General features: G+C 29.8%; 2 protein-coding genes and 1 long non-coding RNA gene across 4 annotated transcripts in view; 2 read left to right on the top strand and 1 right to left on the bottom strand.

Annotated features, from left to right (window-relative positions):
* Positions 1-39: 39 nt before the first annotated feature.
* Positions 40-4,494, top strand: LOC147806051 (uncharacterized). The gene is made up of 3 exons (XR_015428698.1): positions 40-554; positions 2,477-2,612; positions 4,200-4,494. It is a non-coding gene; the product is annotated as an uncharacterized LOC147806051 (long non-coding RNA).
* A 2,783-nt stretch (positions 4,495-7,277) lies between these two features.
* The window catches only part of LOC107438520 (uncharacterized), a 121,440-nt gene continuing 100,817 nt past the window's right edge, over positions 7,278-27,900 (top strand). The window contains exon 1 of one of the 2 annotated variants that reach the window (XM_016050826.5): positions 7,278-7,478. The gene's annotated coding sequence lies outside the window, so the exon portion shown is untranslated. Of the gene's footprint in view, positions 7,479-9,457; positions 9,650-27,900 lie in introns of those variants that run through there. The other variant, XM_071181547.2, reaches the window with a different exon arrangement.
* Positions 26,460-27,716, bottom strand: LOC147806050 (uncharacterized). Its single transcript, XM_087149513.1, has one exon. The coding sequence runs from the start codon at positions 27,714-27,716 to the stop codon at positions 26,460-26,462; it is 1,257 nt and encodes a 418-aa protein (XP_087005639.1).

Below are 27,900 nucleotides of genomic sequence, written 5' to 3'. Positions count from 1 at the left end.
TGGTTTTCCTCTCCATGTAACGCGATACAGGTTAGATCCATCAAAAAAAGTCCTCCACGAAGGCAAATTTTTCCCAATACTTGATCCAGAAGTTCCCTTGTCTTCTGGATTGGGTTCAAAATTACAAGGTTACGGAGTTGAACATTAGTAGTATACCCAAAAAAATGGGTCGGCTGATCAACGGCGGTTATAAAATTTAACGCTTAGTTTTATATTAGTTAAACGTCTTTTTATATTAGTTGACGCAAAGTTAGTTTGCATTAAATTATTTACTGCACTGCTTCAATCGAGCCTAAAGCTACCTCTTAATAAAAGGAGAAAATATTTTTAAAGAAGTTGTTTTTCCAAAAATAAAAAAAAATGTCAGAGGACAAGGAGCGCGTGAGGGAAAAAAGAAATAACGCCATTTCTTTATAACTGTATACGGATAGGAAAAAGTTGAATTGCACCAATCTTGAACGTAAACAGGATCATCACCTGGAATAGTAAATAAAATTTACTGCGATTGTTCACAAGGTTAAAAATGTCTACTGTCGAGGAAAAATTAGCAAAAGGTAACTTAAAAGTTAACAATCTGTAGTATGACAATTTGTTTTCTTCTCTGCATTAATGTTATGAAATCCTCTTAACTTCCAGGAGAAAAAAGCAAAACTATGAGTCTGAATATAGATTCATTCAACGATTTTACAAAGAAAAATTATATTCGTTAAAAACAAGATGTTGAAATCCTTCACCTATTTAACGATTTTTAAAATGGACGTAAATATCATGTGTTTGAAACGGTTTGTTCCTTACAGCTATTTTTGAATGATACATAATTTCTCTGTTAGTTTTTAGGTTGTTTTATGAGGAAAGTTTCGCTTTAGCGCTACCATCATCATCAAAATGTGAGAAACGTATATGGTGTGTTTTTGAAGTACCCCTTTGAGAGAATTGTCATAATGTTTTAAAAATTAACAAAAATGCTGTCACGCATAAGTAATTCGTATACGATGCATATTATGTGAACCTGCTCTCATATTAGAAAGAACCAAATGTAGCAGGCAAAAAAAATTTCCGTAATAATTTCGGCAGTTTATTAAAAGTGTTGAAAGTATATTTTTTATAGTATATAATTTCAAATAAACTCTAAATTTTGAACTAAATATATAAGTTTATGCCTTGTGTTGGAATATCACCTGACAAACTTGATCATGACTCTTTAAATGGCACTATTTTTTGCCAAGATTGAAATAATTATGGTACTTATATGTTTCGTGGTCATATTCGTGTCTATGGTCATTTCGTGGTTATATGTAAATCTTACTCCCAAAGTACCACCATTAGGTACTTATTAAGAGATACTTGTACGAATATTTTTAAAGATTCAACTACGAACTGTACTCTTCATTTAGTGTTGTTAAACACCATTTATCTTTGTGCAGGTATAATTTTTTTTAAATACGTACTATATTTCAGTTTTTCTGTAGCTTTATCTGACAAATAAAATGCTAGAATTTTTTTTCACAAGGGAAGCTACAATTTTAAAATGTTTTATACGTGTCTGTTAGTCTCGAATAAATTAATATTTAAATTTAGAGACCACATTGAAGAAACTAATTTTTAGCTGTTTGCCTTAATTATCTTAAAAAATTTAATTTATTATTATTTATCATAAAACATGTTTACTTCTGATTATTTTTTGCCCTTTGCATGGTTCGAGGGTAAGGAGCTAATATAACTGGAAATACAGCACTGAAGGTTTAAACATTCCAGCCATTCATACTTACGCTTAAATTTACTTATTAACTTATCCTCTAGATCAGTGTCTCCCAAACTTATGACTTTTGTGTACCCTTTCTAAATTTTTCGTAACGCTGTGCACCACTATTTAAAAATAAATGTATTTTTTACTATAAAAAAATTTCACAAAAGTTAAAAATCACAACTGTCTGTTGACACCACTAATTATTAACTCTGCAGAAAATAGCCAATTGAATAATACGTAATTGTAAATTTTCATGTCTAGCTTTGTTTTTAAATGAAATTTTTGAAATGTTCGTTTATTGCAAGATATCTAGCATAAGAACGCGTACCCCCACTGAACTGCTCCCGCACCCCTGGGGGTACTCGTACCACACTTTGGGAAACACTGCTCTAGTACTCAAATACTCAAAATGCCATTGCATCCATTTAAAATAATGCATACCTTACAAATAAACATAAATTGCATTCTTAGCCGTCATTAAAAAATATATGCGAAAGGCTTCATGCAATGTAACGATAAACCACATTTCAAGATCAAATTACTCTGAGGCGTTTTTGGAGAAAAACATTAAAATTACCAATTGAGCAATAAACTGTACTGTACTAGAGACTTGTAGGTTACCTGGAAACAGTACTAAAAGAAGCGAATTGTAAAAAATCTCACCCTTGGACAAAAGAAATGTGCATTCACTGCATTAATTTATAATCTGTTTCATTTAATTGATTTCAGGTCGATTAGAATTTATGCCGAAAGTATTTGAAGATTCCTTGCGTTCACCGAATTTAACGGAAGGTCCTGCAAACGAGACAAAATCTCAATGTTATTGGCGACGTATGTTTGAGGAATGTTTCTGTGTCAAAAAATGGTAAGTTGGTGCACATGGATACATCAATTAAAAGCGGCAAGCGATTATTAGAACCAGCTTGAAGTTTCATCAAATAATTAAATGAGTTAAGACGTTTTTCAGATTCATTTTACTTTCTTCAAGAGTGATTGAACAAATATTATAACGTTTCTAATTCATTTTCGCTTAAATATTAATGGGTTATCTCTTTTGACTGTTCAAACTTGACTCAATTAACAAGGATTCAAAAACACATAAAAGAGTTTATTACAATCCAAGTACATTGAAGATTCGTTATTTTTTCCCGCTACATTGATATCTCCATTTCATAATTTAAATAAAAGAAAGAAATTTCGTGTAGACTGGGTGGGCAGTTTATTTAAATCCTTAAAAATTAAATTTATTTTAATATACCATGAAGCAGCATGTTAATTTTTAATTAATCATTTTTCCCTTATACCATGGTTAAAGATGATCTGACTCGGGCTCGGCAGTGACGACAAAATTTCTTTCATACGAGTACCTGAGGGGTATAATTGGGTATTTGCACTTCAAGATGAAGATCATGGATGCCCACACATGTGATCTATGACGTCAGCGCCAGCTAATAATTTATAAGAAAAATGTAGTGTTGAAGTCGAGCTAAGTTTTTCCACATAAGTCAGAAGGTTAATTAACTTCTAAGTTAATTAAATGTGCCGTATCGCACATCGAATTTTTAAAAATATAATTTTTTCTCGTCTATGTCTTTTACTAAACTTAGATTTACTATTTGTTTATGCATTTCATTGTAACCGTGATATATTTTTGTTTTGTGTATCTGTCAACTTTGATTCATAATTAGACTGTTTGTGTTCTATAATGCTTCGTGTTAAGTAAGAAATATGTTGTGAAAGAATTGAAATCTTTGTGAAAAATTATGGAATGCGTCACTTAAGAAAATTGATACTTGACGGACTTGGCTTACTCGAAATAAAATGGAAAGAATTGTTACTAACGTAAACAAATGCCACGTTTCAACAACCAATCAGGATCGAGATACCCTCTCTACGTCACTTTCAGGTATCCCATTGCGCTTTATAATCGTGAATTCATTTTATTTACTCGTATATTTTCTTGATGATTGTGTAACGAATGCTCGATTATTGTACCAATTTATCTTTATTTATTGCATTGCTGAGTCGAAAATAACGTTTAAAATAGTTGCTTTGTCTTATGGGCATTTAAAAAATGCTGAGCAAAATGTTTTATATTTATATTTTTGAATTGAACGAATATTTTTAAAACAGTATTCAAATGTTTACTATCATATCGAAAAATTATCATATATACTAATTATTATGTTTTAATTACATCTTGATTTAAAAACAGTATTCAAATGTTTACTATGTTATCTAAAATTTATCATCTTTCTTAATTATTATGTTTAATTACATCTTGATTTTTATTTCGTTATTAATTGAATTTTTAACTAAAATTTTTTTTTCCTTCAACAGAGTTAATGAACTCGTCTAACTAACACGTTCAGTACCAGCAGATTTCTTTGTTATCTAAATGTGATGATAAAAAATTATTTAGTGAAAAAATTATTTTGACCTCGTATTTCAGGAAGAAGAAAGACGAGAACAACGATTTAGTTGCATATAATCCTAATTTCTGTCCCGAATATGGTGAAAATATGAAGCATTGATGCACAAATAAATAAGTTACATACTTTAATATTTTTAAAGGTTGGTCCCGATTGTTGAATAAAATTACTTAGTCTGAAACCTGATTTTCATGATTGTCTTTAACCATTTTCGTTGAAAATTTTTTTATAATGTTATTTTGTTTCGTTGGAAATTTTGTTCGCATATAACACACTTATATAAAAAAATTAATGAATAAAAAAATCATTGTACGCTTTGATTCAATTACTTTTGCAACTTATCTGTTGTGAAATTATTATCCCTTTGATAGGAAATTGTATTGATGGTCAGAACAATTACTGAAAATGAAGGATAATAAAAAAGTGTCAAATTGGCCATCGAAATGCGGTGGCGTAGAGCAGAACTCTCTACCTATGGCAACACTTCGCATGTTTTCACCATTTGCGTGTGGAGAGTCATAGAAGAAGGAAGTACGTTAGCTTCTGTCTTGATTTCTATATAGATTGAAATATTTTAAGCTGGGAAACTATATGAAACTGAAAACTACATTAAACATAATTCTTTCATAATTCATCGTGGAAATTTTAAAAAATATTTTCATCAATTAAAAATGAAAAATATTAAGAAAAGGAAAAAAATATTGTAGTACATGCATATGCAACTGAAAAGAGGAGGTGAGGGAAGGAGGAAGTGCCAAAGGCAAGGAACTGGTTTTATCGCCAGATGGCGTATTCGAGCGTTGCAATCGCCTTTGGATGGGTGGTCTAATGTGAGCAATGGATGGGTGGTCTAATGCAAACAATAACAAGCGCCTTAAGCCTATCCTCTCCTCTTTTACTCAGATGTATGGGAATGTATTACAATGTTTACCCCTTTCATATTTCTTGTTTTGTTTTAGATTGTTAGAAACATTTTTTAAAATTTTCACGACGCCTACTTTAAAAACTATGTTTGAAGCGGTTTAGAATAATGTAAGCATAGTTTTTAAATTTCATAAATAATTAGAAGATTAAAAATTTTCAATATATTAGAAATAAAGAACGAAACTAGCGCACTTCCAACTCTTTCCTATTGTGCAGCTCTAGCGCGACGTAAATTAAGTTCCTACCTACCTAGTACTTCCTACTCCTATAACTATCCACACGACAACCGCAATGATGAAAGCATGCGAGGTGTTACGATAAAGGCCATTTGCATTAGTTAGAAGCCAGTAGTGTTTTTAGGGAAAGTGTAAGACGCCCTGAATACGTCACATACGAAGATAATACACGAAATGCGGAGCAACGCAGAGACTCACCGGCTCTCCTTTGTCCTATTTCATTTTAGTGACATAATTTTTTATGTATGCAATAAATTTCGACACTTAAGTTCATACTTTTAGTTACCTATAAGTTTAACAGCCATTTTTTTAATATATTTGTTAAAAAATCTATTCCTATAATAGGGTGTATCCAGGGTAAATTTACTACTGTATAGCGGTACCTTCACAAATTCAAATTTTGGAAAACCGGTAGTTTCTCAAAATACTTTTAAAAAAGCAAGTTCTCATGCGAACCCCATTCTCGTTGCAATCTATGGAAAAGAGGAGCTTTTTTGCCAGCTGTCTTTCACGAAAAGGTAGCACGTGTTAGGTCAGATAGTGCAATGTGGTACTGGTCACTTACGCTGTATCAAAACGAGATTTCCCTGAGTTTTTTAAATTGAAACAACGAACTTTACAGGATGTCAAAATTCGAACATTATTCTAATTATTTTGCACATTATCTTAAACACTATTGCAAATTTATTCTAACAGACCTTTATTTTTTATGAAATTTTTTTTTCTCTGTATAGCATAAATCATTTTCATATACTTTTGCTATTATTAAGAGTAATTATTTTATAATTATTTCTTCCTTGAATTTTGCTTTAGCAGGAGAAATATGTCAGTAACAAATCAGCTTGTAAACAAAAGATGTTTATCAGAACATACTTTGTTATTGAATTACAAAATTGAATAATATGACGAAAAACCAATCATAACAGTATGCGAATTTACTTAACTTAATTAAAAAATTTAATTAATCCAAAAAGTATAAAAATAATTTTATGAAAAAGTCTAAACAAAACAGATTTTTTAAAAACACCTGACGAAAATGGAAAATTTACTCGAAAGTGGGAATTTTTTGACGTAATGCGTGTTAGACGCATGTTTCTCTAGGCCAATAATGATGACTCTTTCCTTCCGAGATGCCAACATGAACCTGATTGACGGATTTCTAGCAGGCAAATAGATTTTACTAATCAGGTTCTCCCTCACACCTCTGAATTTGCATACGCGATTTTTTCGCATTCACTGTGCTTGATCTTATAGGACAGAAGTTTTGCTGCCTGCCACCTGTAGTCCATTTGATGTAAGGATTGGCGATCGAAACGTGCTACAGGTGGTACAAAGCAGAACCCTCTAACTAAGGCAGCAACACTTTGCAAGCTTTCACCATTAACATACGGAGAGTCATAGCAGAAGAAAGTACGTTAGTTTCTTTCTTGAGTTTCAAAATAGATTAAAAACATTTAAGTTTGGCAACCATATGGAACTAAAAACTAGTATATTGAACATAGTTCTAAAAAAAAGTCAAGAAAATTTAAAAAAATATCTTTCACACTGAAATACGTAAAATATAAGGAAAGAGGAAAATATCGCCGGCGTTCTCATACAACTAAAAAAAGAGGAGGAGAGAGAAAGGGTGAGGACATGGAATTGGTCTTTCTCCCAGATGGCGTACTCGAGCGTTGCGATCGCAAATGTTCCTTCACCCGCGTATAGTGAGAGCAGAGATAGCAACTGCTAATGAATTCTTATTAGTTGCTATAATCATGTGATGCAAAGAAAACCAATGGGAGACTAGATCGCTATTGATATTCAGAAATTAGAACTTTGGTTGGCTAACTTCTTGCAAAGCGCTGCGACGTTTTCTAAATAAGGAAATACAAATAATAGTTATTTTGCTTCTCACTAGAGGACACTGCATGAATGAAGTAATAATTTTTTTTTATCAATCGCGACTGGCTGTTTTGCTCGTAATCAGTGCGAGTGCGAAATCGACTACGAGAATCGTACCGAACCAAACAACTGGGAGGAAAACGAGTATTTTTTTCCGAACTGAACTGTTTAGTGCTCAAGTGTTTATAAATATTTCTATTTAGGATACACATTTCTTCATCGAAAAATTAATAACTTTTAATCGAATCTAGATTGGTAAGTTTCAAGAGTTTTGTTTTGAATTCGTATTAGATTATTTTTGTACTAAACTTAGTTGCCGAATGAACTTCTTTTATTTACGAAATAATTTTGATATATTCGTTGAAATCGGTGTAAAATAACTTATGAAGATGAGTTTGGTTTATCATTTTATTCTTTTTAAAGTAGATAATAATGATAATTGTCCTCCACAGTTATGAAATGAAAAAGAAAACGATTGTTTTTTATTGTCTGTTTTTTGTTTACCTCTGCTACGATCAATGTCAATGCTGAGAGAGCTCTCTTAGGATTTATCCGGAAAGTTTTGTGTTGTGAATTTTTTGTAAATCAATTTTTTTATTTGATATATGAGGTTTACTTTGAGCATTTAAATATAAGGGGAGAATCAAGTTTATAATTGATTCAAATTATTGTTAAAATGTTTAGTAAATTTCTGTCTAAGACTGCTCATTATAATTATGTATTTTTAAATATATATTAGAATTTGAAGATGAAAATAGATAAAATCTTTTGATTTTCGTTTATTTTTTTAAAAATTTATCTAGGTTGTAAGCTATTGTTTGGTGAAACAAATACTTAATTTTACAGGTAAAAAAGATTTTGTGATGCACTCAATTTAAATATAAAGACTTGAAATAGGCTTGATTTTTAAAATTGTCATGCTCATTAATTGTTTGAACACTCTTTAATAAGTTTTAAATACCTTATAAAATCACAGATATCAATTTTGTCAGCATATTTTGATTTTTTAAAATTTATGATTAATGTTTTTTCTTTGTTTGTTGTTGCTTAACGTTCAAGCCCTAAAGTAGTAAACAAGTTGTTAACTTATGTGATTACGGAGCATTAAATAGAATTACTGAAAGCCATAGAAAAAGTGAAAAAATATGGTTCTGTTCTTATCAATCTTTTTTTTTTTTTGGCAAAAATTGAACCCTGTATATAAGAATAATCTTAATGAAAAAATTAAATAAAATCTGAGGTTTTGATTTCTTGCTTTCAGTCAAAACTGGCTAAATATTTTTATTGTATTGTATGAATATTATACAGCAGCGGTTCTTAGCTTTTTTTGGGCTTCGGAACCCTAAATAATCAACTTTCTTTCAGCAGAACCTCTACTTTATAAATAAAGTTTGTTAAGGTTAATATGATTGTTATAATCTATAAAAGATAGTTTTTAAATATTTAACTAAAGGTATTAAGATTTTTAATTGTTTTATCATCGATAATCTTAAATTATGTTGTATGACCAACAGTTGAATTGGCTAATCTTTGCGTTATATTTAAAGGTAGTTATGAATTTGCTTTTGGTGTACATTCATAGGCTGACAGTAAATAAGTAAAGAAAAATTATGGTTTACTTCCAAGTAAAAACTTAAAAGAACTGCGTGTAAATGATTATTTGGGGAAAATATATTTTATTGTTATAGATATTAGTTATTTTATTTTGATTTGAAAAGCGTTATGGGAAATACTAATAAAATATTTTATAAATGCTAGTTTTTTTCATTAATTTTATAATATATTGTTATTAGAAATATTATGTTTTCTTTTAAAATATGCTATTTCTATTTCTTTGGCATTTCATAAAGGGAACCGAAAGTATAAATAAATTATGAATTAAAGGTTGGAATTAAATGTAATCTGAGATGCCAAAGATCATCTCTGATTATAAAAAGTATTAATTTGTGGAATCCAACTTTTCCACGGAATAACTGTGCTCCGCCGAACACCAATTGGAAACATTTGTTGTAGAGGATGTTTAGGGGGGTGGGAGGCTGAAATAATAATAGTGGAAAAATAGGGAATATTTCCGTATCATGATCTGTTGTGCCAACTACAATCGTCAAGGGGCCAAATAGATTTTAAACTTGCAAATTTTTCAAAAAATAAATATGGAAATGTTTTCCCGGGGATGGCTATGAGTTATACCTTTCGAGTTAGTCCCTGTCTGTGTTTTTTTTTTATTTTTTTAGTTTCTCGCAGGTCACTGCCCGGAAGTATCCAAGACTTGGCGATTAATCTGCCGCAGATCACGATATGGAAATCTCCGCGAAAAATAATTTGGAGTGGAAAATTAGCTGGAGGAAAAATGGGAACAGAGCTATGGTAAAGTAAATGATAGGCAATGAGAAACAGGCCATTTGCCTAAGACACTGCATTACTAGGTGTGCAAGTTATATAAAATTACGTTAAAATTGAGACTATTATTTTTAAAAATTATTTTTAGTTAGTGATAATTTTAAAAATTTGTTTTCTAGTTAGAGCATTTATAGATAATTACCTAAACATAGTTCTTGAATTTAGTGGTCTTCATATTTTTAGGAGCCGTGAACAAAATAAAATATTCATAGAAATCAAAAACCTAAAATTAGAAAATAAAATGTATTTAAGTATATTTAGCTGATTATTTAAGAAAGCTCTTTAATGAAAAGATTTCTATTTAGTAGGATCTTGCATCTTATAAATCATTAATACAATTTAAGTGATGATATAAATTTTAAAATAAAAATGCAATAAAAAAAATATTAAGTCTGTTCTTAAGAAGGAAATTAAAGAAGAAAATCCTAAATAAGTAATTTATATGCATAATTTATATCAATTTTTGAAAAAAACAAACGGTTGATTAGTTTTTAGAAAGGAAAGATTGATTGAAGGACTGTGCAATGGCTGTTTTTTATTGATTATTTTTTTCTAATTTAATGCTGTAAATATCCTTAAAAAGTTTTCTGTTTGCATATTATTATTTGTGTATTGGAACTTTTCATTTCTCCAAACTCTCATTAGCAAACTTAGATGAAATGAAAAACTTTCTGCAAGCACTATCTCAATCAAAAAGCTTTCTGTTAGCAATTTATTGACTCTTGTAACTTTCGTTGTTTGTTGCCACCTAGTTTTGAATCACTGATTTTTTTAAAAGTGTTATAAAGCTCTATATTAATAATTACAACAGCAATTATTTTTTTAAATTTAGCAGTTTTCCGAGAATATAAAACTAATTATTGACTTGTCACGTTTTACCTTATACTTAACTTTCTTCATGTATTTAAATTTCAGTTAGAAATATTTCAAAAATGAAAACGTTTGACAAAATATTTTTATATAAATCAACTTTAAATTTTTCTACTATTAAGTAATCTTGCTTTCTTTGCTCTATTCATTTTACAATTACAATATATATTATAGAACAAAAAATATTAATGGTGAATTTTTTTCCACAAGAATGCTAAAGCATTTGTGTTCATACGATTGTGTAGCTATATTATGCATAACTGCTCATATGATATTTATATGGCTTAAATAATTTTTATCCTTTCAATCACATTCTTGGTCATAAAATGATCAAAAAGCGATAAACATTTAGAGGGGGCATACATAGAAAATTGATGGTGGTCAAGAAAATATTCAGAAATATTTTAATAAAATAAATATTTAAGCATCTAACATTAAGTTTGTTAACTGAAACTGTTTTAAAAATTCACAGAAAAATTAAAATTTGTGAAGGTGTTTGTTTCAATAACTTTTTATTGTATTCTTTATTCTACTAAATTTTTTAGTTTAATTAAAAGGAAATTTAACAAAAATGTATTAATAATTAAAAATATTATTCATTTATTTTCTCTGTGGATTAAACAAAATATATAAAACTTAGAGCTTAGATTTTTCTGTTATGTTCTGTTACATGTCATGTAAAAAATTATTTGTTTCCCTACTTGTATACATGAAAAGGGTGTATAATGCTGAATAATTCCTAATGATTTGAATTAATTTATAATTCAAAGCTGTAATTTTTTGTTTATGATTTTTTAAATATTAAACGGAATTGAGGCTAAATAGATATTAAAAACAATCTCTCAATTTGGTTCTTTTTGTTACTAATGAGCCAGCATTGACTATACTACTTCATAAATTGTTGTTGTTGTTCATTTACGTCGCACTAGAGCTGCACAATGGGCTATTGGCGACGGTCTAGGAAACATCCCTGAGGATGATCCGAAGACATGCCATCACAATTTTGATCCTCTGCAGAGAGGATGGCACCCCCTCTTCGGTAGCCCGACGACCTGCACGCGAAGTCGAGCACTTTACGGTAGAACAGTTTAACGAGGACCAATATCGCACACCCTCGATCCCTACGCAGGCTGATCCAAGTGGTCACCCACCTGCACACTGACCGTAGCCAGTGATGCTTGACTTCGGTGATCTGCTGAGAACCGTGTCTTAACGATCAGTCCACTGCGGGACACTTCATAAATGCCAACTTTAATTTTGTTACCATTATGATTTTTAAAATATTCTTAAAAATAATTCATTAACTTTAGAAATATTAATTACTTATTACCCATTGATTAGTTTTTGTAAATTTTAATATACAGATGAGCTAATTAATAAATGCATTTATATTTAAGTATTAAAATTGGTTTTACAACTGGATAATAACCATTTCTTAAATTTATAAAATGTTACATAACAAAATTGGTTTAGATATTGTGTTACCGTTGCAACAATTCTTTAGTATAATAAGTACAGGAGACCACAGTGATTTAGTTAAAATTCGAGGATGAAAAGCTCAGTAAAAGAAAGTTCTAAATCACATTATTAGAAAAATTGAAATTTTATTTTAATCTCATTTAACTAAACAGGATTGAGTCATTAAACTGAGCCATTTAATTGACTGAGTCATAAAATTTCTGTGGATAATTAAGTGTCAGTCTTTGAGTGGAAGACTGCTCCAAGTGCATTTGGCAACTAATAATCAACAATTTTAGAAACCCTGTTTTTTTGTCCTATACTGTAAACATTATGATGCTAATAGTTCATATAAGTTTCCAAGTTTTACATATTTCAAAAAATGGAAGTTTGTAGACAGGCTATAGGTAAAGGTCAAAATATAACCTGCATTTTTTCACACTGAAAACTAAAAATGCACGTTCACAATTCCTCCCAAATATAATGGTCATTTTTAAACCTTTTTTTTATGAAATATTTTTGGCTAAAGCTGTTTAATTTCTTCGTTTTATAATTGAAGAGCTTGATTTACGGCAATATAGGAAAAAGCAATTTTTTTTAAAGGTGAAATTTTTTACATATAATATTTCCTTAGTATTTTTTCCCGATAGGTGCGTAACACATTTCCAAAAGTTTACAATTGACTCCCCCCCCCCCTCAAAAAAGCACAATATACAAAAATATCCTCTCGCCTTTATCTTTGTTTTCCATTCTGAAACTGTTTCGAATAATTTAAGATGTGGATTATTATTGTGTTTCTGGTCTTTCAATTTATTAAAACGTTAATTTTAATCGTATAAATTACCTACCTTTTTTATGAGTGAACGTGTTTATTAATCACATTTCTTTCCGAAAGCGTTAATATAACATCTATATATTCATATATTTAATAGACTGTTGTTATTCTGATACATAATATGTAAATGATTTAGAGAAGTACGTCTAATTTTAAATAGCTCCTCTAAGAGAGCTTTTTTTTGACTAATAGTTATCCTTAAAGGAAATTAACGTCTAGACGTTATGACGCCAGTTCTATCTTGAATATATCTTAGCGGGGGAAAAAAAATTCAATCAAGGAGAATCAATTACTATTACAATGTTGCTATAGGCAAATTATTAACTGTCCGACAAAGACCGATCTTTTGTGTAGTGAAGTGAATAAATAGTCAGCTAATCGAAAACAGAATGTTATTTTACACAGGACACAAAATTAATAGTTTTTCTTAATTTTTATTATTATTTTTTTTAAAATTACTATAATTATCTCATGTCTGAATTATTTTTCTGAGAGAGTTAAAAGTTTGCGACTAATTCAAACGACTCTTAACGCTAACTGAAGGTTTTTATTTTCTGTTCTTGAAATAAATAAACAAATTTATAATATGAAATATTAATTTTTTTTGACACGATTTCTTCATTGACAAGCGCATATAAGTGCTATTGTTGAATCTTATAATATTTTTAAGTGCGACTCTTCATCATCATTAATGAATTGTCAAATTATGTAAAAATTCAATTAAGAATCAGGGGTCTGTTTAGAAGAAATTTGGGTCCGTTAACTGACTTCACAAAATATTTTTACTTAAAAACGGACCCTTTACAAAATAATTTTATCTTTTAATCGGACGCTTCACAAATTTGTTTATCTTCATTATTGTTTTGTTAATCAATAAACCCTTCCCAGGAGGGGGGGGGGGGGAGAAAGACAGATGTAAACGAACTAAATTTCGTCTTCGGCATACGCTTCTTCCTTTATTCGTCCGAAATGAATATTCTACGTTCAGCAGTATAGGCTAAATACCAAATATTTGTATGTTGCATCGCTAATTTAGTAGCTGCAATTGCTGTTTAATTTTTAAATTTTAATTATAATTTTACAGTGTTGAGCATAATCTTGATGTCTTTACAATTTAAAAACTCCTTGAAAAAGTTTTTTTGCAATAACGGACTATTCCTATTTGCACAAATTCACAAAAGCGGACCCTGGTTGAAAGAATGTGACTTAACGTTTATTTTATATTCACAAATTGCGAGTAATTTTTTCACAATTTTACAAAAACGGACCTTTCACAAAATGTCTGGACAGACCCCTGAGAATTTTCTAGGGTTTGATTAGGCTACTGTTTTTTATTTTTACTATATTTACCTTTCTATTGCCGGTGTTGCATAATATACTATAAAAATTTTTTTTGCTGACGAACGTATATGAAGGAAGATTCATAATTTGATTGTAAAAATATGTAATATTTATAATAGTGATTCTTCGTAATGGGAAGATTCCGAAAATGGCTTCATCTAATTACGTTATGTGCCAATTAAGTATTAGTAGTTGATTTTGTTACGTTAAGTAGTAAGTAGTTGATTTTTTTAAAAATCTTTTTATAGTATTCATGTTTCCTTTTTTATTTGATTTTGAAAACATCAAATTTTGTTCTTGTCGAGACAATGGCTTTTTTTTTCGTTGACAAGCGTATATGATGGTTCATAAGAATGTTAAAATACGTGATACTTGTAAATGTAATATTCAATTGTGATTAAATTTCTTCTGTGCATTTATTTCAATCTCTCGGAATTGAGTCCTACTTCTAAGAATGTAAGGGCAATCAAGTTACTTGCAATACGGTAATGTTCGTTATCTTTAAGGCAGATCAAAGGCATGTTTCAGTGTGTATTTTCCTTTTCTTATATTTGCTCTGATAAAAATGGAGTTATATTTGAAGGATTACTTGTAAATAATCAGGGCTTTACTTGTTAATGTAATAAATAATAAAAAAGAATTAGACACTAGCATAATTAAAATAATGTGTTGAATGTTGTCCTGAATAATTATACTTACAATTATAATAGTTAATTTTACGCATTTAATATTTTTCTGCTGGCGTTATTTATTTAAAAATTGAATTTATAGTTATTCGTTATAAAAATTGAATTCAGTGAATTTAATTTTCGGAGTTCAGAATTATTACTTAAACTATGTAAACTAAGTAATTTTTGTTAATAACCCACCCATTCTTGCGCTATTAATGTACGTTGCTATTTTTATAAAAATGGTTGAACATAATTTTTATCATTTTCGAATTTATCGACTAGTTATTTTCAGTTTTGGTGTATAAAATCCGTTGCGAATTGATTCATATATTTTTACAATCGTGTTTATATATATATATATATATATATATATATATATATATATATATATATATATATATATATATATATATATATATATATATATATATATATATATCATTTCCTTTTTTTTTACTCTATAAATTTTTTTCCAGATTCATCCATAATAAAGGTGTTGGTTTCTTCAACTTTTGAATGTTGTATTTTTTTATTCAATTCTGCAAATAACAGCTATTGAATAAGAAAATATCAGTTCGCTGAGAATAAGAAAGTATGCATAACGCATATAAGCTGTGTGTTTATGCATTTCACGTAATAAGATGCGTTCCCCTTTATTAACTCCGGAACGATTATAACTTATGGTTAGCCACACCCTTATTTATCCTCTTACCTGTTGTGTATATTGATTGATGACCTAATTCTGGCCTATCTTTTGAATGAAAAAAAAGAGAAAATAGTATTTTTTTCTTCCTGTCAAGGAGAGCCCTTCTACCTCTTAAAGCGATTATGTCATTTTGAAGAGATTAATAAAGCATGTCCTTTTCCTTTTTTTTTTTCTAAAATTAATGTAGTGAGAGCAGTCAGGTTTAATTGCATATCAAGCAGTATTTTAGCACTTTATATTCTATTTTTTTTAAATGCTTTTTATTTTGTATTGATTTATTAGAAAATAATTTAACCTTCAAGCTGAGGTTAATCGAAAATTCACGTTTCCGGGATATAAAGAGTGCCACCAGGATTTTCTCAATGTGAGGACAAAATTCAATTCAATAATACCCATTTTGCTGTTCTCCCCAAGTAAATGTCTTATTTTTCTCCAAATTTGGTGATGAAAATATATGTTTTTCTTTATTAAATTCCATTTTCCCGGATAGCAAGACCTGCATCCAGGGATCTGTCCAGACATTTTGTGAAAGGTCCGTTTTTCGTGAAATTGTGAAAAAATTACTCACATTCTTTCAACCAGGATCCGCTTTTATGAATTTGTGCAAATAGGGTCCGTTATTGCAAAAAAAAACTTTTTCAAGGAGTTTTTAAATTGTAAAGACATACAAGATTTTGCTCAACACTGTAAAATTATAATTAAAAAAATTTTATTTTAAAAAATAAACAACAATTGCTGCTTCTAAATTAGAGATGCAACATACAAATATTTGGTATTTAGCCTAAACTGCTGAACGCAGAATATTAATTTTGGACGAATAATGGAAGAATCGTCTGCCGAAGACAAAACTTAATTCGTTTGCATCCATCTTTCTTGTTTTCTGCCCTGGAAAGGGTTTATTCGATTAACAAAATAATGAAGGTAAACAAATTTGTGAAGGGTCCGATTAAAAGAAAAATCATTTTGTGAAGGGTCCGTTTTTAAGTTAAAATATTTTGTGAAGGGTCCGTTTTTATGAAAAGATATTTCGTGAAGGGCCCGTTTTTATGAAAAGATATTTTGTGAAGGGTCCGTTAACGGACCCAAATTTCTTCTAAACAGACCCCTGGCATCCATTAGTTTGTGTCGTTTAAGATCTATTTTAAGAAAAGTGATTAAATGTTTGATTTTGATATTGTATAAATTTATAAGGAGAAGGGGGATCAATCTCAATGGGTCCCAAAATTGTTTCTTATGCTATAACCTCAGAGTATTTTGACTGGCGACCCTAATAATTGTTTTGTCGTATACTACACTACCCAAGCCGCAACAATGACTGATTGTTGACGATCTTGCATTGTTTATGAATCATGTGTTCGAGTTTAGAAGAATTCGTGGTTTACATCTTGTTTAAAAACTGGTGTGGTTTAGTTTTAATTGAAAGACTTTTCTTGATTAGTAACATAGGAATTCATTTGTCTTCTGAGATTTTAAAATTCGAAGGAATGTGTGGTGAACATTATTACCTTAAATCAGGGGTCTGTTTAGAAGAAATTTGGGTCCGTTAACGGACCCTTCACAAAATATCTTTTCATAAAAACGGACCCTTCGCAACAAAATATTTTAACTTAAAAACGGACCCTTCACAAAATGATTTTTCTTTTAATCGGACCCTTTTTTATCTTTATTATTGTTTTGTTAATCGAATAAACCGTTCCCAGGGGCGAAAACAAGAAAGACAGATGTAAACGAATTAAGTTTTGTCTTCGGCAGACGCTTCTTCCTTTATTCGTCCGAAATGAACATTTTGCGTTCAGCTGTATAGGCTAAATACCAAATATTTGTATGTTGCATCGCTAATTTTGAAGCAGCAATTGCTGTTTATTTTTGAAAATTTAATTTTTTTTAATTATAATTTTACAGTGCTGAGCATAATCTTGTATCTATTTACAATTTAAAAACTCCTTTAAAAAGTTTTTCGCAATAATCGGACCTTATTTGCACAAATTCATAAAAGCAGGACCCTGGTTGAAAGAATGCGACTTAACGCTTATTTTATATTCACAAATTACGAGTAATTTTTGCGCAATTTTACTAAAACTGGACCTTTTACAAAATGTCTGGACAGACCCCTGCTTAAATTCAACTGCTTAGATACTTTTTCTTCGAAAGTCTGAAAATGGTAATTTATGATGAAATGACATAATTATAAATTTAGCTTTAAATTTGTGATATTGCTCCAATTTTCTTTCTGTGGCTTGGTGAAAATTATAGGTAACTTGGATAACTATAAACGAATTGGTTAAACTTTTTTTTTTACTAAAAATATTTTTGTCAATTGGTTAAAACCGTATGATTTAAAAGATTTTACGGTTACCGTATGATTAAAAGATTACATATTTCTCACTAAAGGGTTTTGAGTTTGAACTTTAACGTGGGATAAATAAACTTCACAAGTTTTTTTTTTTTTTTTTTTTTTTTTTTTGTCATGGAACGCGAATTGTTTTTAATGAAGGAAAAATAGACAGAATCATTAATTTATACAAAGCAAAACGAATGGAACTGTGAATTTTTCTAACGGAAAAATAAATTATGAATTGAATTTTTAAATTTGAATGTGAATTTTGTGAAGGAAATAGTTTATAAAAGTGGGTATAGTTAACTTTTTCAATTTTTCTTTCAATTAACCTTGATTTTTAAATGACAATTTTTTTTAAAAACTAACCAGGGTTTTCATGAGTCTGTAATTCTGATCTAGAAGAAAAAATCTCAAAATCTCCAGAACATTTTTTTCCCTTCCTTTTTTACTATAGGATGCATCTTTAACTTTTAGATTTATAATACGAAGTAGAATTAGATTCGTAATTTTGCGAGTAAAAGTATGTAAAGTTAGTTACTAAATATTGTAAAATTTCAATGTTTTTTTTTTCCTTCAATTTTTCTTACTACCATTAAATTCTAAGACCTTCGGAAACCTACCTATCATTCTGGCAGAAATAGTGCTTAATACAAATAGTTTCTCCTTATATTTAAAAAAAAAATTTTTTTTTTTGAAAAATTAAAAATAAACATATTTTTCATTGCTAGTTCATTGTCGGGTTATGAGCTGTTTTAGCAGAATGTAATTGCATTGTTCGGCTCAATTTAAAGTTTTGAAATAAAACAATGGAGAGCTATAATTTATGCTGTTACATAAATTATCAGGCGAGTAAACTGATCTCTACTACGCACGTCATAAATTCCGAAAATATTCTTCATCTCATTCCCATTTAACAACTTATAACTTGATAAATGTGAGCAGTATGAATCTTTGAGATAAGTTACTTGAAATTCTGATTAAGGAACCCCATAAAAAAAGACCTCGCTGCTTTTATTTTTGATAAGAGATTTGATAGAATGAAAGGAAAGAAAGCCAAAACAGATGTGGTTTTTAGGCTTCAAAAAACTTATTCCTTTAATTGGTTAACAAGGTTGAAATTATTTACAGACAGTTGTCTCTTGTCTGTGTAAAAGTGATAAAATTAGATGTTCAATATATTAGACCTGCGGTTCCAGTTATTTTCGACTATGGAACTGTAAATGAGCGACCTTCATTTTGTGGTACCCCGAGACTTAATGAATACATTTCACTAGCAATATTAAATATATAATAATCAAAGATTGACTGTTAACAGGGGACTCTTCAAAAAATATCTTTTCATAAAAACGGACCCTTCACAAAATAATTTATCTTTTAATCGGACCCTTCACAGATTTGTTTATCTTCATTATTGTTTTGTTAATCGAATAAGCCCTTCTCAGGAAGGGGGGGGGATGAGAAAGACAAATGTAAACGAACTAAATTTTGTCTTCTGCAGACGCTTCTTCCTTTAATCGTTCGAAATGAATATTCTGAGTTCAGCAGTATAGACTGAATACCAAATATTTGTATGTTGCATCGCTAATTTAGTAGCAGCAATTGCTGTTTATTTTTTAAAATTTAATTTTTTTAATTATAATTTTACAGTGTTGACTCCTTGAAAAAGTTTTTTTGCTATAACGGACCCTATTTGCACGAATTGACAAAAGCGAACCTTGGTTGAAAGAATGTGACTTAACGTTTATTTTATATTCACAAATTACGAGTAATTTTTTCACAATTTTACTAAAACGGACCTTTCACAAATGTCTGGACAGACCCTTGGTTAATTATTTTGAAAAAATTTATTGAGAGAAGTTTTATGAATTATTTTGAAAATATTTAATGAATGAATGAAATTTTTTCTTCGTATCGTTCTTACTATTCTTCTAATTGAGTTTCATGTCAGAAAGTTAAGGTTTGAAGCGGCATCTACTCTAGTTCATAATTTGATTTTAGTGTATCCATAAACTGAAAATAAAAGAGCTGAAATATGGTTTTCACTAAAATAAAAACGAAAATTGACAGAAATGAATGTCGTAAATGGTTGTTAACATACTTTTTCAATGTTTTTTTCTATTTGATTTCTATTCATTGTTCATTCAATTTATTGTTACTAGAAGAAAAATTTTTTAAGTGTTACTTTTTTTTTCATAAGTATTTTACTTAAATAACTTAATATAAATAATGGAAATATTAATTAAATAGTGGATGAAAGTGGTAATTAAGTTTGTGGTTATGAACTTTATTGCAACAAATAGTACGTAATACCAAATATGGACGTTAATTTTAACCCTTTCGCGCCTAACGGGACACATACGTCCCAAGCAAATTTCAAAAAAACTCTTTTGGGACTGAAACGCTTCTCTGTCTGATGGGAGACTTTCCCACCAGTCCTGCCAATATTTTTGAAGGTATTTTCATTCACAGAACATGGATGGCTCTACAGTACATAATGCTGCCCTACTCGCAGTTTATGCTACCAAAATTGTTCCGTTGTAAGAAAAAAAAAAAAAAAAAAAAAAAACGTCGCGAAAGGGTTTTTAAGTTAAGAAATAGTGAATGAAAGATTTTATTGTAGAAAAACAGCCTTCAACGAAAATGTAGTTTTTCAATATATTATTATCTTTTTTTCAAGAATTTTGACCAATTCATGTCCATGTTCATTATTGTCTTGAAACGGACCGCCAAGTTTTATGTTTAAATTCCGTTATTTCTCGCTTACCGCTCTATTACAAAATGCTATTCGTAACACATGGATGGGCTCTGTGAATAAACTATGCTAAACGCTTAAAAGGTTTTAACCATTAACCTCACGTGATTTATTTTCCTTTTAATAAATGCTATTGTTTTATATCTTTCATTGTGACTTCCTGTACGAATTCTAAACATTTCGGAAAATCGTTTTAAGACTGACTACTTTTATGCCTTCGTTTGTTTGTCTGAATGTTTAAGACATTTGATAGTCAAACACTCCTTCATTCACAATTTCTTTATGCTAATATTAACTTTCTTATTTCGTACTATTTACTTTCTATTGCTGTGAAGTAGTTCATAACCTCCTCTAAGTTCATAACTCCCCAAGTATTTTGGTATGTTTTATCTTGCATTTGTAATTTTGTTTATCATTTTGTAATTTTGCATTTTAAATTGATTCACGAATAAACAAGTTTTTTAGATTTTGATTGAGATATTTAAATTTTTTTTTAAAGTAAGTTTACGATTACATATTGTATGACGACTACGAATGGATAATACACCGTGCAATATCAATATTATTTAGACGTCGTTATAATGATTGTTGGAAAAAGTATTCTCAAGATATGTCGTGTCTTACTGTGAATGATGTATAGTATCATATTCGACTGCTATAACTATCGAATACGACAATATTGTAGTTATTATCACTAATGATAATTATCGAATAGAATATTATCGCGATAATTATAGACGGCGAATCGAATAAGATGAATGTCATCGATGATTTTACTTGATATTATCCTGAGTGTTGATAAATTTTATTTTTGGTCAAAAAAATTGATAAATTATGGTAAATATTATGTAAATGGAAAACATCATAATTTATCGATGTTTCACATCAATATATTTTGATATTAAAATTCAGATAGTACCTAACATTCATGGAAACATAAATGTTTTTTTGTTCAAAAAAGTTTTTTTTTTTAAATTTAGATTATGGCAACAGTTCGTAAATATTCTCGAGCAGCCTGTTTCTTCCTACTAGAGATGAGTTCGGGCTCGTTTTTGGAGGGCCGAGCTTTAAGATACATAGGATTATTTAGAGCTCGAGCCTGCCCGAACCTGATATATACATCAGATAAAGGGCAAATTTTGCTGTTTCGTCACTTGGCCTTTGATGTCTAAACAAGGGCAATAGCAAATTAAAACTTTTTCTATCGCTAACCTGTAAAAAAAGGAAAAAAAAAAAAAAAAGCATGGAGGAACTAACTGACTGAAATTCCAAGATTACTAAATGGTTGAAAAAGAAAATCAAAATCTTAATCTAAATAAAAGTCATTTGACAATTAGCTCTAGCCTCACAAAGAAAAAGCATCGAACAGAAGTAGCAGATCACAGTAAATTTTTATACCTTATAAATTTTACAATTTTCGTGCTCAATACTTTGTTATAAGTAGTAAAAAGTTTATGAACATTTTATCAGGAATCTGAATCCACCCGAGCCCGAAACCTATTTTCAGCACGGGCTAAACCTATCTCCTCTACTTCCTACTTTTTATTTATTTATTTATCTTTAATATAAAAACGTATTGTTTAAGGTGAAATGCTCGCTTACCACAACCTTAAGTTGAGCAACGAATTTTTTTATTGATACAAAGATTAGAATTCTTAAGCTTAAACATTTATCGTTATAAGATAAAAGTTTTTATGAATCATTGCTCTGGAATTTTTTTATGTTATTCACAATATCTCTTTCATTTTCTTATTTTTGATGTTTTTTAAATTTTTTTTTTTTTTTCACGAAATATTTCTTAACACTTAGTTTTATTTTGAATTGGCGTAGCTTTTGGATTTCCCTTCCTCGCGATTTCATCTTCAATATATCTTCAGACTTAAAAACAAGCCAGTATAATAATCGAAGCATTAAAAATAAATAAATCATTAAAAATAAATAAAACATGAAAAATAATGCCAATTATTTTTATACTAGATATTTTTTGTTGGAATTGCGTTCAATATAATTGCAGCACAGTAGAAACGACCTACTCAGGAAAATTTACAATATTTCCTGCTCAAAAGATATATTGTTCTTTCTAAATTTGTAATTTATTATTATAGTTTTTTTAGTAGTTTATGGTTAATTTTTATTAGAGGTAAAAAAAATTCATAAATAAAGCTGGAATTTTGATGTTTTTAATATACGTATATTTTTTTAAATGATCTTAAAAATAGAATAAAAATGGTCCTAAAAACTTGCTTGAAATACAAAATAATTTCTTATAATTTAACAAAAATTCCAAAATGAAGCTCCACCCCCCCCTCTTTAAATTAATACATACTTATGTAGTAAAAGAAATCGAGACTTAAAAGAATCGAGAATTATGTAGTAAACGAAATCCCTGAGGTTTGAAATTGGTGAAAGTGGGACTAAAAGACTAGAATGAAATAAAATAGTAATGCACGAGGGGATGTTCATTAATAATGTCACATTTCACCCTACTCTTCTTGTTACATATTACATTATGTGTTAAATCATTCTATTTTCCAATAAATGTTCATTTAAACAGTTTTTCATTCCGATACAAAGCACTACGCTGTGTTGGATCATATTTCAAATTTTAAATATGTAGTTTAATTACGTTGCCAAGATTTCCGTATCGTGATCGCGGAATTATCGCGAAGTCTTGATAACTTTCGGGAAGCTGCCCGTGTGGAACTAAGGAAAAAAAAAAACACATTACAGGAGGGACTAACTTGTAAAGTACAACAAGTAGCCCACGCCAGGCAAACCTCTTAAGTTTTATTTATTTTAATGTGCAAGTTCAAATTCCATTTGGCCCTTGTCAATTGTAATTGGCGTGAAAAATGTCGATACTGAAATATCTTCATTACATTTGTAAGCATAACAATAATATTAATGATTACATGTACATTTGTAAGCATAACAGTAATATTAATGATTACATGTACATTTGTAAGCATAACAATAATATTAATGATTGCATGTACATTTGTAAGCATAACAATAATATTGATTACATGTACATTTGTAAGCATAACAGTAATATTAATGATTACATGTGTACTTTTGTGAGGAAAAGTAATGTAATAAGCTTTATAATAATTTTTAATATTCTGATTTTAAATGTTTTTATTCTAACAAAAATCTGTTTGGTCAAATTTCATGTTACACCCTCCTTCCTTATGTTATTATTTCACTAACCCCCTAAAGCGCAACATCATTTGTGGACAGCTTCGTAAGTGTAAAAATTAATTCCGAAATTGTACAAAAATGCCGTAAAACGGAAACAAATACTCTATTCTAAATTGAAGTATCTTAAAATCTCATAAAATACCATGCAAAAAAAAAAAATGCTAATGTCTTGAAAATCTGTTTCTTTGCTTTAATTATACGAAATTCTTCCTGTTGTTTGATAATATATATAATCAAACGAACTAGCTGATTCACAGATGGTCCCAGGCTGGGAATGAGAAATAACATACACAATTTCTCAATTACAATTTTTTTTTATTCCCATTTCTGTGTTCAGCAGGGAAAGAAGAGGACTTTTATTATTTTTAAGAGCAGTTCAAAAGCTTCCTACGTGTGAACTTCAACTCCATAAATGTTGGCGTTTTCTGTTCGTATTTGGATTGAGTGGTGTGCAGCACGGGCTTCGAAGAGTCTGTTCCGCCTTTGTGTGGTAATTTTGACATGGCTGCGCAAAAAAGAACAAAGAAATCATTTGTATGTTATGGTAGCAGTCAGGAACAGCTTTAAACACGTGGACAGGACGCTTTTTTCCTCCACTTTTTTTTATCTCACTTTTTTTTACTGTTTTTATTTTCTGTAAACGTTACCAGCGCGCTCTCTGAGACCGTTAAATCTTCTTGAATCTCTGCTTGTCTTATGCTTCTGTGCGATTGTTATTTTTTTAATGTTTATTTTTTTCCTCTTGGACATCAAGTAATTGTTTAAAGTCTTATTGCAGCTGTTAAGGCTTTCGGGTATTTTTCTTTCCTTTGCGTAGGAAGCCAAACTAATTTACTTCCCCAGTCTCGATTTACTGGTATGGATTCAGTGCCGTTAAGCATAAAATAACTTGTGTACTGTAATTTCCGTAAAAAAAAATACTGCATTTGTTTAAAAAAAAAAAAAAAACTTATCGGTGTTGAAACAGCATTATAAGTTAAATTTTAATGAAGCCTGTTAAGTTTTTCTTAACATTTATTGCATGGTTAGCTTTTCCAATATAATTTTTTTTTCTATAAAGAAAAAGACAAATTAGAATCGATAATTTAATCAAACTTTTTATTTTATGTTTAGTATAATATATATGTTAATATAATATGTTTGATAATGCTTGACTATACGTCAAATACAAATAGGTTAATTTTGAACAGAATATATTTTATATATTTATTTTATGTTTATTATTTAATATGTTTTATTTATTAATATATATTTTTTATATTATAATGAAAATATAACTGTGACTAGAGACAATTACAATATTGACTTTAAGCATTTTAAGATGAATAAGTTTATAATCTTTTCCTTACTTTTTGTTGTAAAATGTAGTTTTGTTGTAAATATTTCCAATTTAATTTTTTTTGTATAAGGAAAAAGACAAATTAAAATCGATAATTGAATCAAACTTTTTATTTTATGTTTAGTATAATATATATGTTAATATAATATGTTTGATAATGCTTGGCTATACAAATAGGTTAATTTTGAACAGAATATATAAAATATATTTATTATATATATATTATTTAATACATTTTATTTATTAATATATATTCTATATATTATAATGAAAATATAACTGTGACTAGAGACAATATTGACTTTAAGCATTTAAAGATGAATAAGTTTATAATCTTTTCCTTACTTTTTGTTGTTGTAAAATCAGTGCTGTTTTATTATTTGCATTTTTTTCTCAAACTTTTTTACTGAAAGATTTTATTCTTACCAAAAGTGGCGTTCGTGCCTTTATTTAAGTAAATATTTATTTTCTTTTTAATAGTTTTTTTTCTTCAAGATGTTACATTTTATTTATTTAATGTTCTTGGTGTGTGCAGGCCTTGGATAGTGCCACTTTCACCTTCCAGCAGTCCTGAATGAGTTAATACATTTAAACATTAAACAATTATTTTACCGTTTTAAATGAATACTATTACTCCTGTTATTTAATACCTTCACTGACTGCATCTTCTTTCTTGTAGTTTTACATAACTCTGATCAAGGCATTAAAAAAAATCATGTTTATTTTTCGGGAGCTTAGATTAAACCAGTTGTCTTAAAATTTACACCTGGAAGCGGTTTAAGCTTTAGTGAACATTTAAAAGTATTTTAATTAGAGCTTATTTTGATATAAATTGAGCTTAAATACTTAGTTTAAATTTTGTAAAAAAGGATTTAAAAAAAAAATACATTCTGTGTTTGTTGTTCTGAGATAGGAATTAGGATTGTTATAACGAATACTAAGCAAAGACTTCTAAAGATTCAATATATATCAACAAGGAATCTTACCTTGTTTCGGCTTCTTGTTCTGCCTTCACCTAGTATTCTCTTCCAAAGGTCTTGGGCTGTAGATAACTAATACACTTAGGCTGAAAAATACTTCGCACAAAACGTTTAAGAATTAAATTTAATAATTAAGCATGATAAAAAAAAGGGAAAGCTATATACAGATGAAAAGAGTTGTACGTTGTTCATAACAAATTCTAAGCTATACCACGCTCGTGGAGAAAAAGTTCGTAATTGAATGTTTCTGTATTTGTCCGCTAGGGGGGGATCGCGGCATTCTCAACACTCCCCTCCTTGAGTTCAGTAGAGTGACTAACTGAACTCAAACAAAAAGTCACAGCATCAGGGTTCAAATCGATCAGGAACACGCACTTGTCTTCCAGCACGAGTTTGCAGAGGCGCACACTGAGGTGGAGCTTGCTTCTTTAGTTGTTCAGTCAATTTTTCTTCAGTTGTTTTGTTGACTTCAAGAGGACAAAGTTTTTTCAAAGGACGGATTATGATTCCGGATTTGGTTCGCAGCTTAGCAGTTCGGGCATGTCCATCTTTACTTGGCAAAATCTTTAAAATACGCCCGAGAGGCCACTGAATTCTGCTTACATTGTCATTCCAAATTATCACTATGTCCCCAACTTGCAGAGCTTCTGAAGTTTTGGTCTTTGAAGAAGTTTCTCGAAGTTGACCAAGATATTCCGTTCTGAATCTCTTTCGAAGATTTTGACAGATTTCATTTCTGTATGCAAGTCGTTTTTTGAATTTTTCTTGATCTAAAATATCGAAATCTGCAACACCCACCTGTCTTATTTCTTGAAGGAACATCATTGGTGTTATTGGTGATAGCTCCTCCGCATCATCGGACACATAAGTCAGAGGGCGTGAATTCATTACACTCTCACAGTCACAGAGAACTGTTACCATTTCCTCGTAATTCAACGATGTTCTACCCAGAACCTTTCTTAGGATTCTCTTCATCATGCCAATTAAACGTTCCCAAAATCCCCCATACCAAGGGGCAGACGGGGGAATGAAATTCCAGGTAATTGATGACAGATTGGATTCAGTCTTTAGCTTTTCCCAATCAATGCTTTTTAGAAGGTTCTGTGTTCCAACGAAATTAGTTCCATTATCTGTGTAGACAACTGACGGTCTTCCCCTTCGTGAGATAAATCTTCGAAGTCCCAAAATTAAGTTTTCAGTAGAGAGGGATGATAAGAGTTCTAAGTGAACAGCCCGAAATATAGCACAAGTCACCATCAAGATCCAAGTTTTTTGACCATCTTTCAGAATGAGGGGACCAGCCAGGTCAGCACCTACAATTTCAAAGATTGCTGCATCCTTCACTCTATCTGCTGGCAAAAGACCATCTGGTACATTGGGAGGTTTAGAATGAAAACGTTTGCAGATGACACAAGATTTTATGGCATTTCTTATAGTTTTTCGACTTTTCAAGATCCAAAATTCTTCACGTAATGTAGACATCAGTAATTGAATTCCACAATGTCCTAATTGCTTATGTTTGCAATAAATCAGATTTTTAACCACAGTATAATCTGAGGGAAGAACTATTGGAAGACGGAAATTAAAATCATCTTCTCTCATAAATACCTTAGTTTTAATTCTGATCAGTCCTTCATCATCAATAATTGTTTTCAAAGAATTCAGTCTCTTATTTCCATCGTTGGCAAAAGCATCCTTTTGGACACATTTCAGAATTATTTTCTCAGCATTTTTCAATTCTTTATTGTTGAGTTCTCCAATGGTTCTGTCATTTTCTCTTTTCTTT

Source organism: Parasteatoda tepidariorum, chromosome 8 (genome assembly GCF_982258835.1).
Source record: "Parasteatoda tepidariorum strain Cologne lab strain chromosome 8, Ptep-v5.0, whole genome shotgun sequence".
Taxonomy (NCBI): domain Eukaryota; kingdom Metazoa; phylum Arthropoda; class Arachnida; order Araneae; family Theridiidae; genus Parasteatoda; species Parasteatoda tepidariorum.
The sequence above is the reverse complement of the archived record's forward strand: the minus strand, read 5'-3'. Positions and strand labels throughout refer to the sequence as shown.

Bases quoted from the DNA above. Each gene is read 5' to 3' on its own strand.
- LOC147806050 (XM_087149513.1), bottom strand. From the start codon at position 27,716: ATGAGAGAAGATGATTTTAATTTCCGTCTTCCAATAGTTCTTCCCTCA.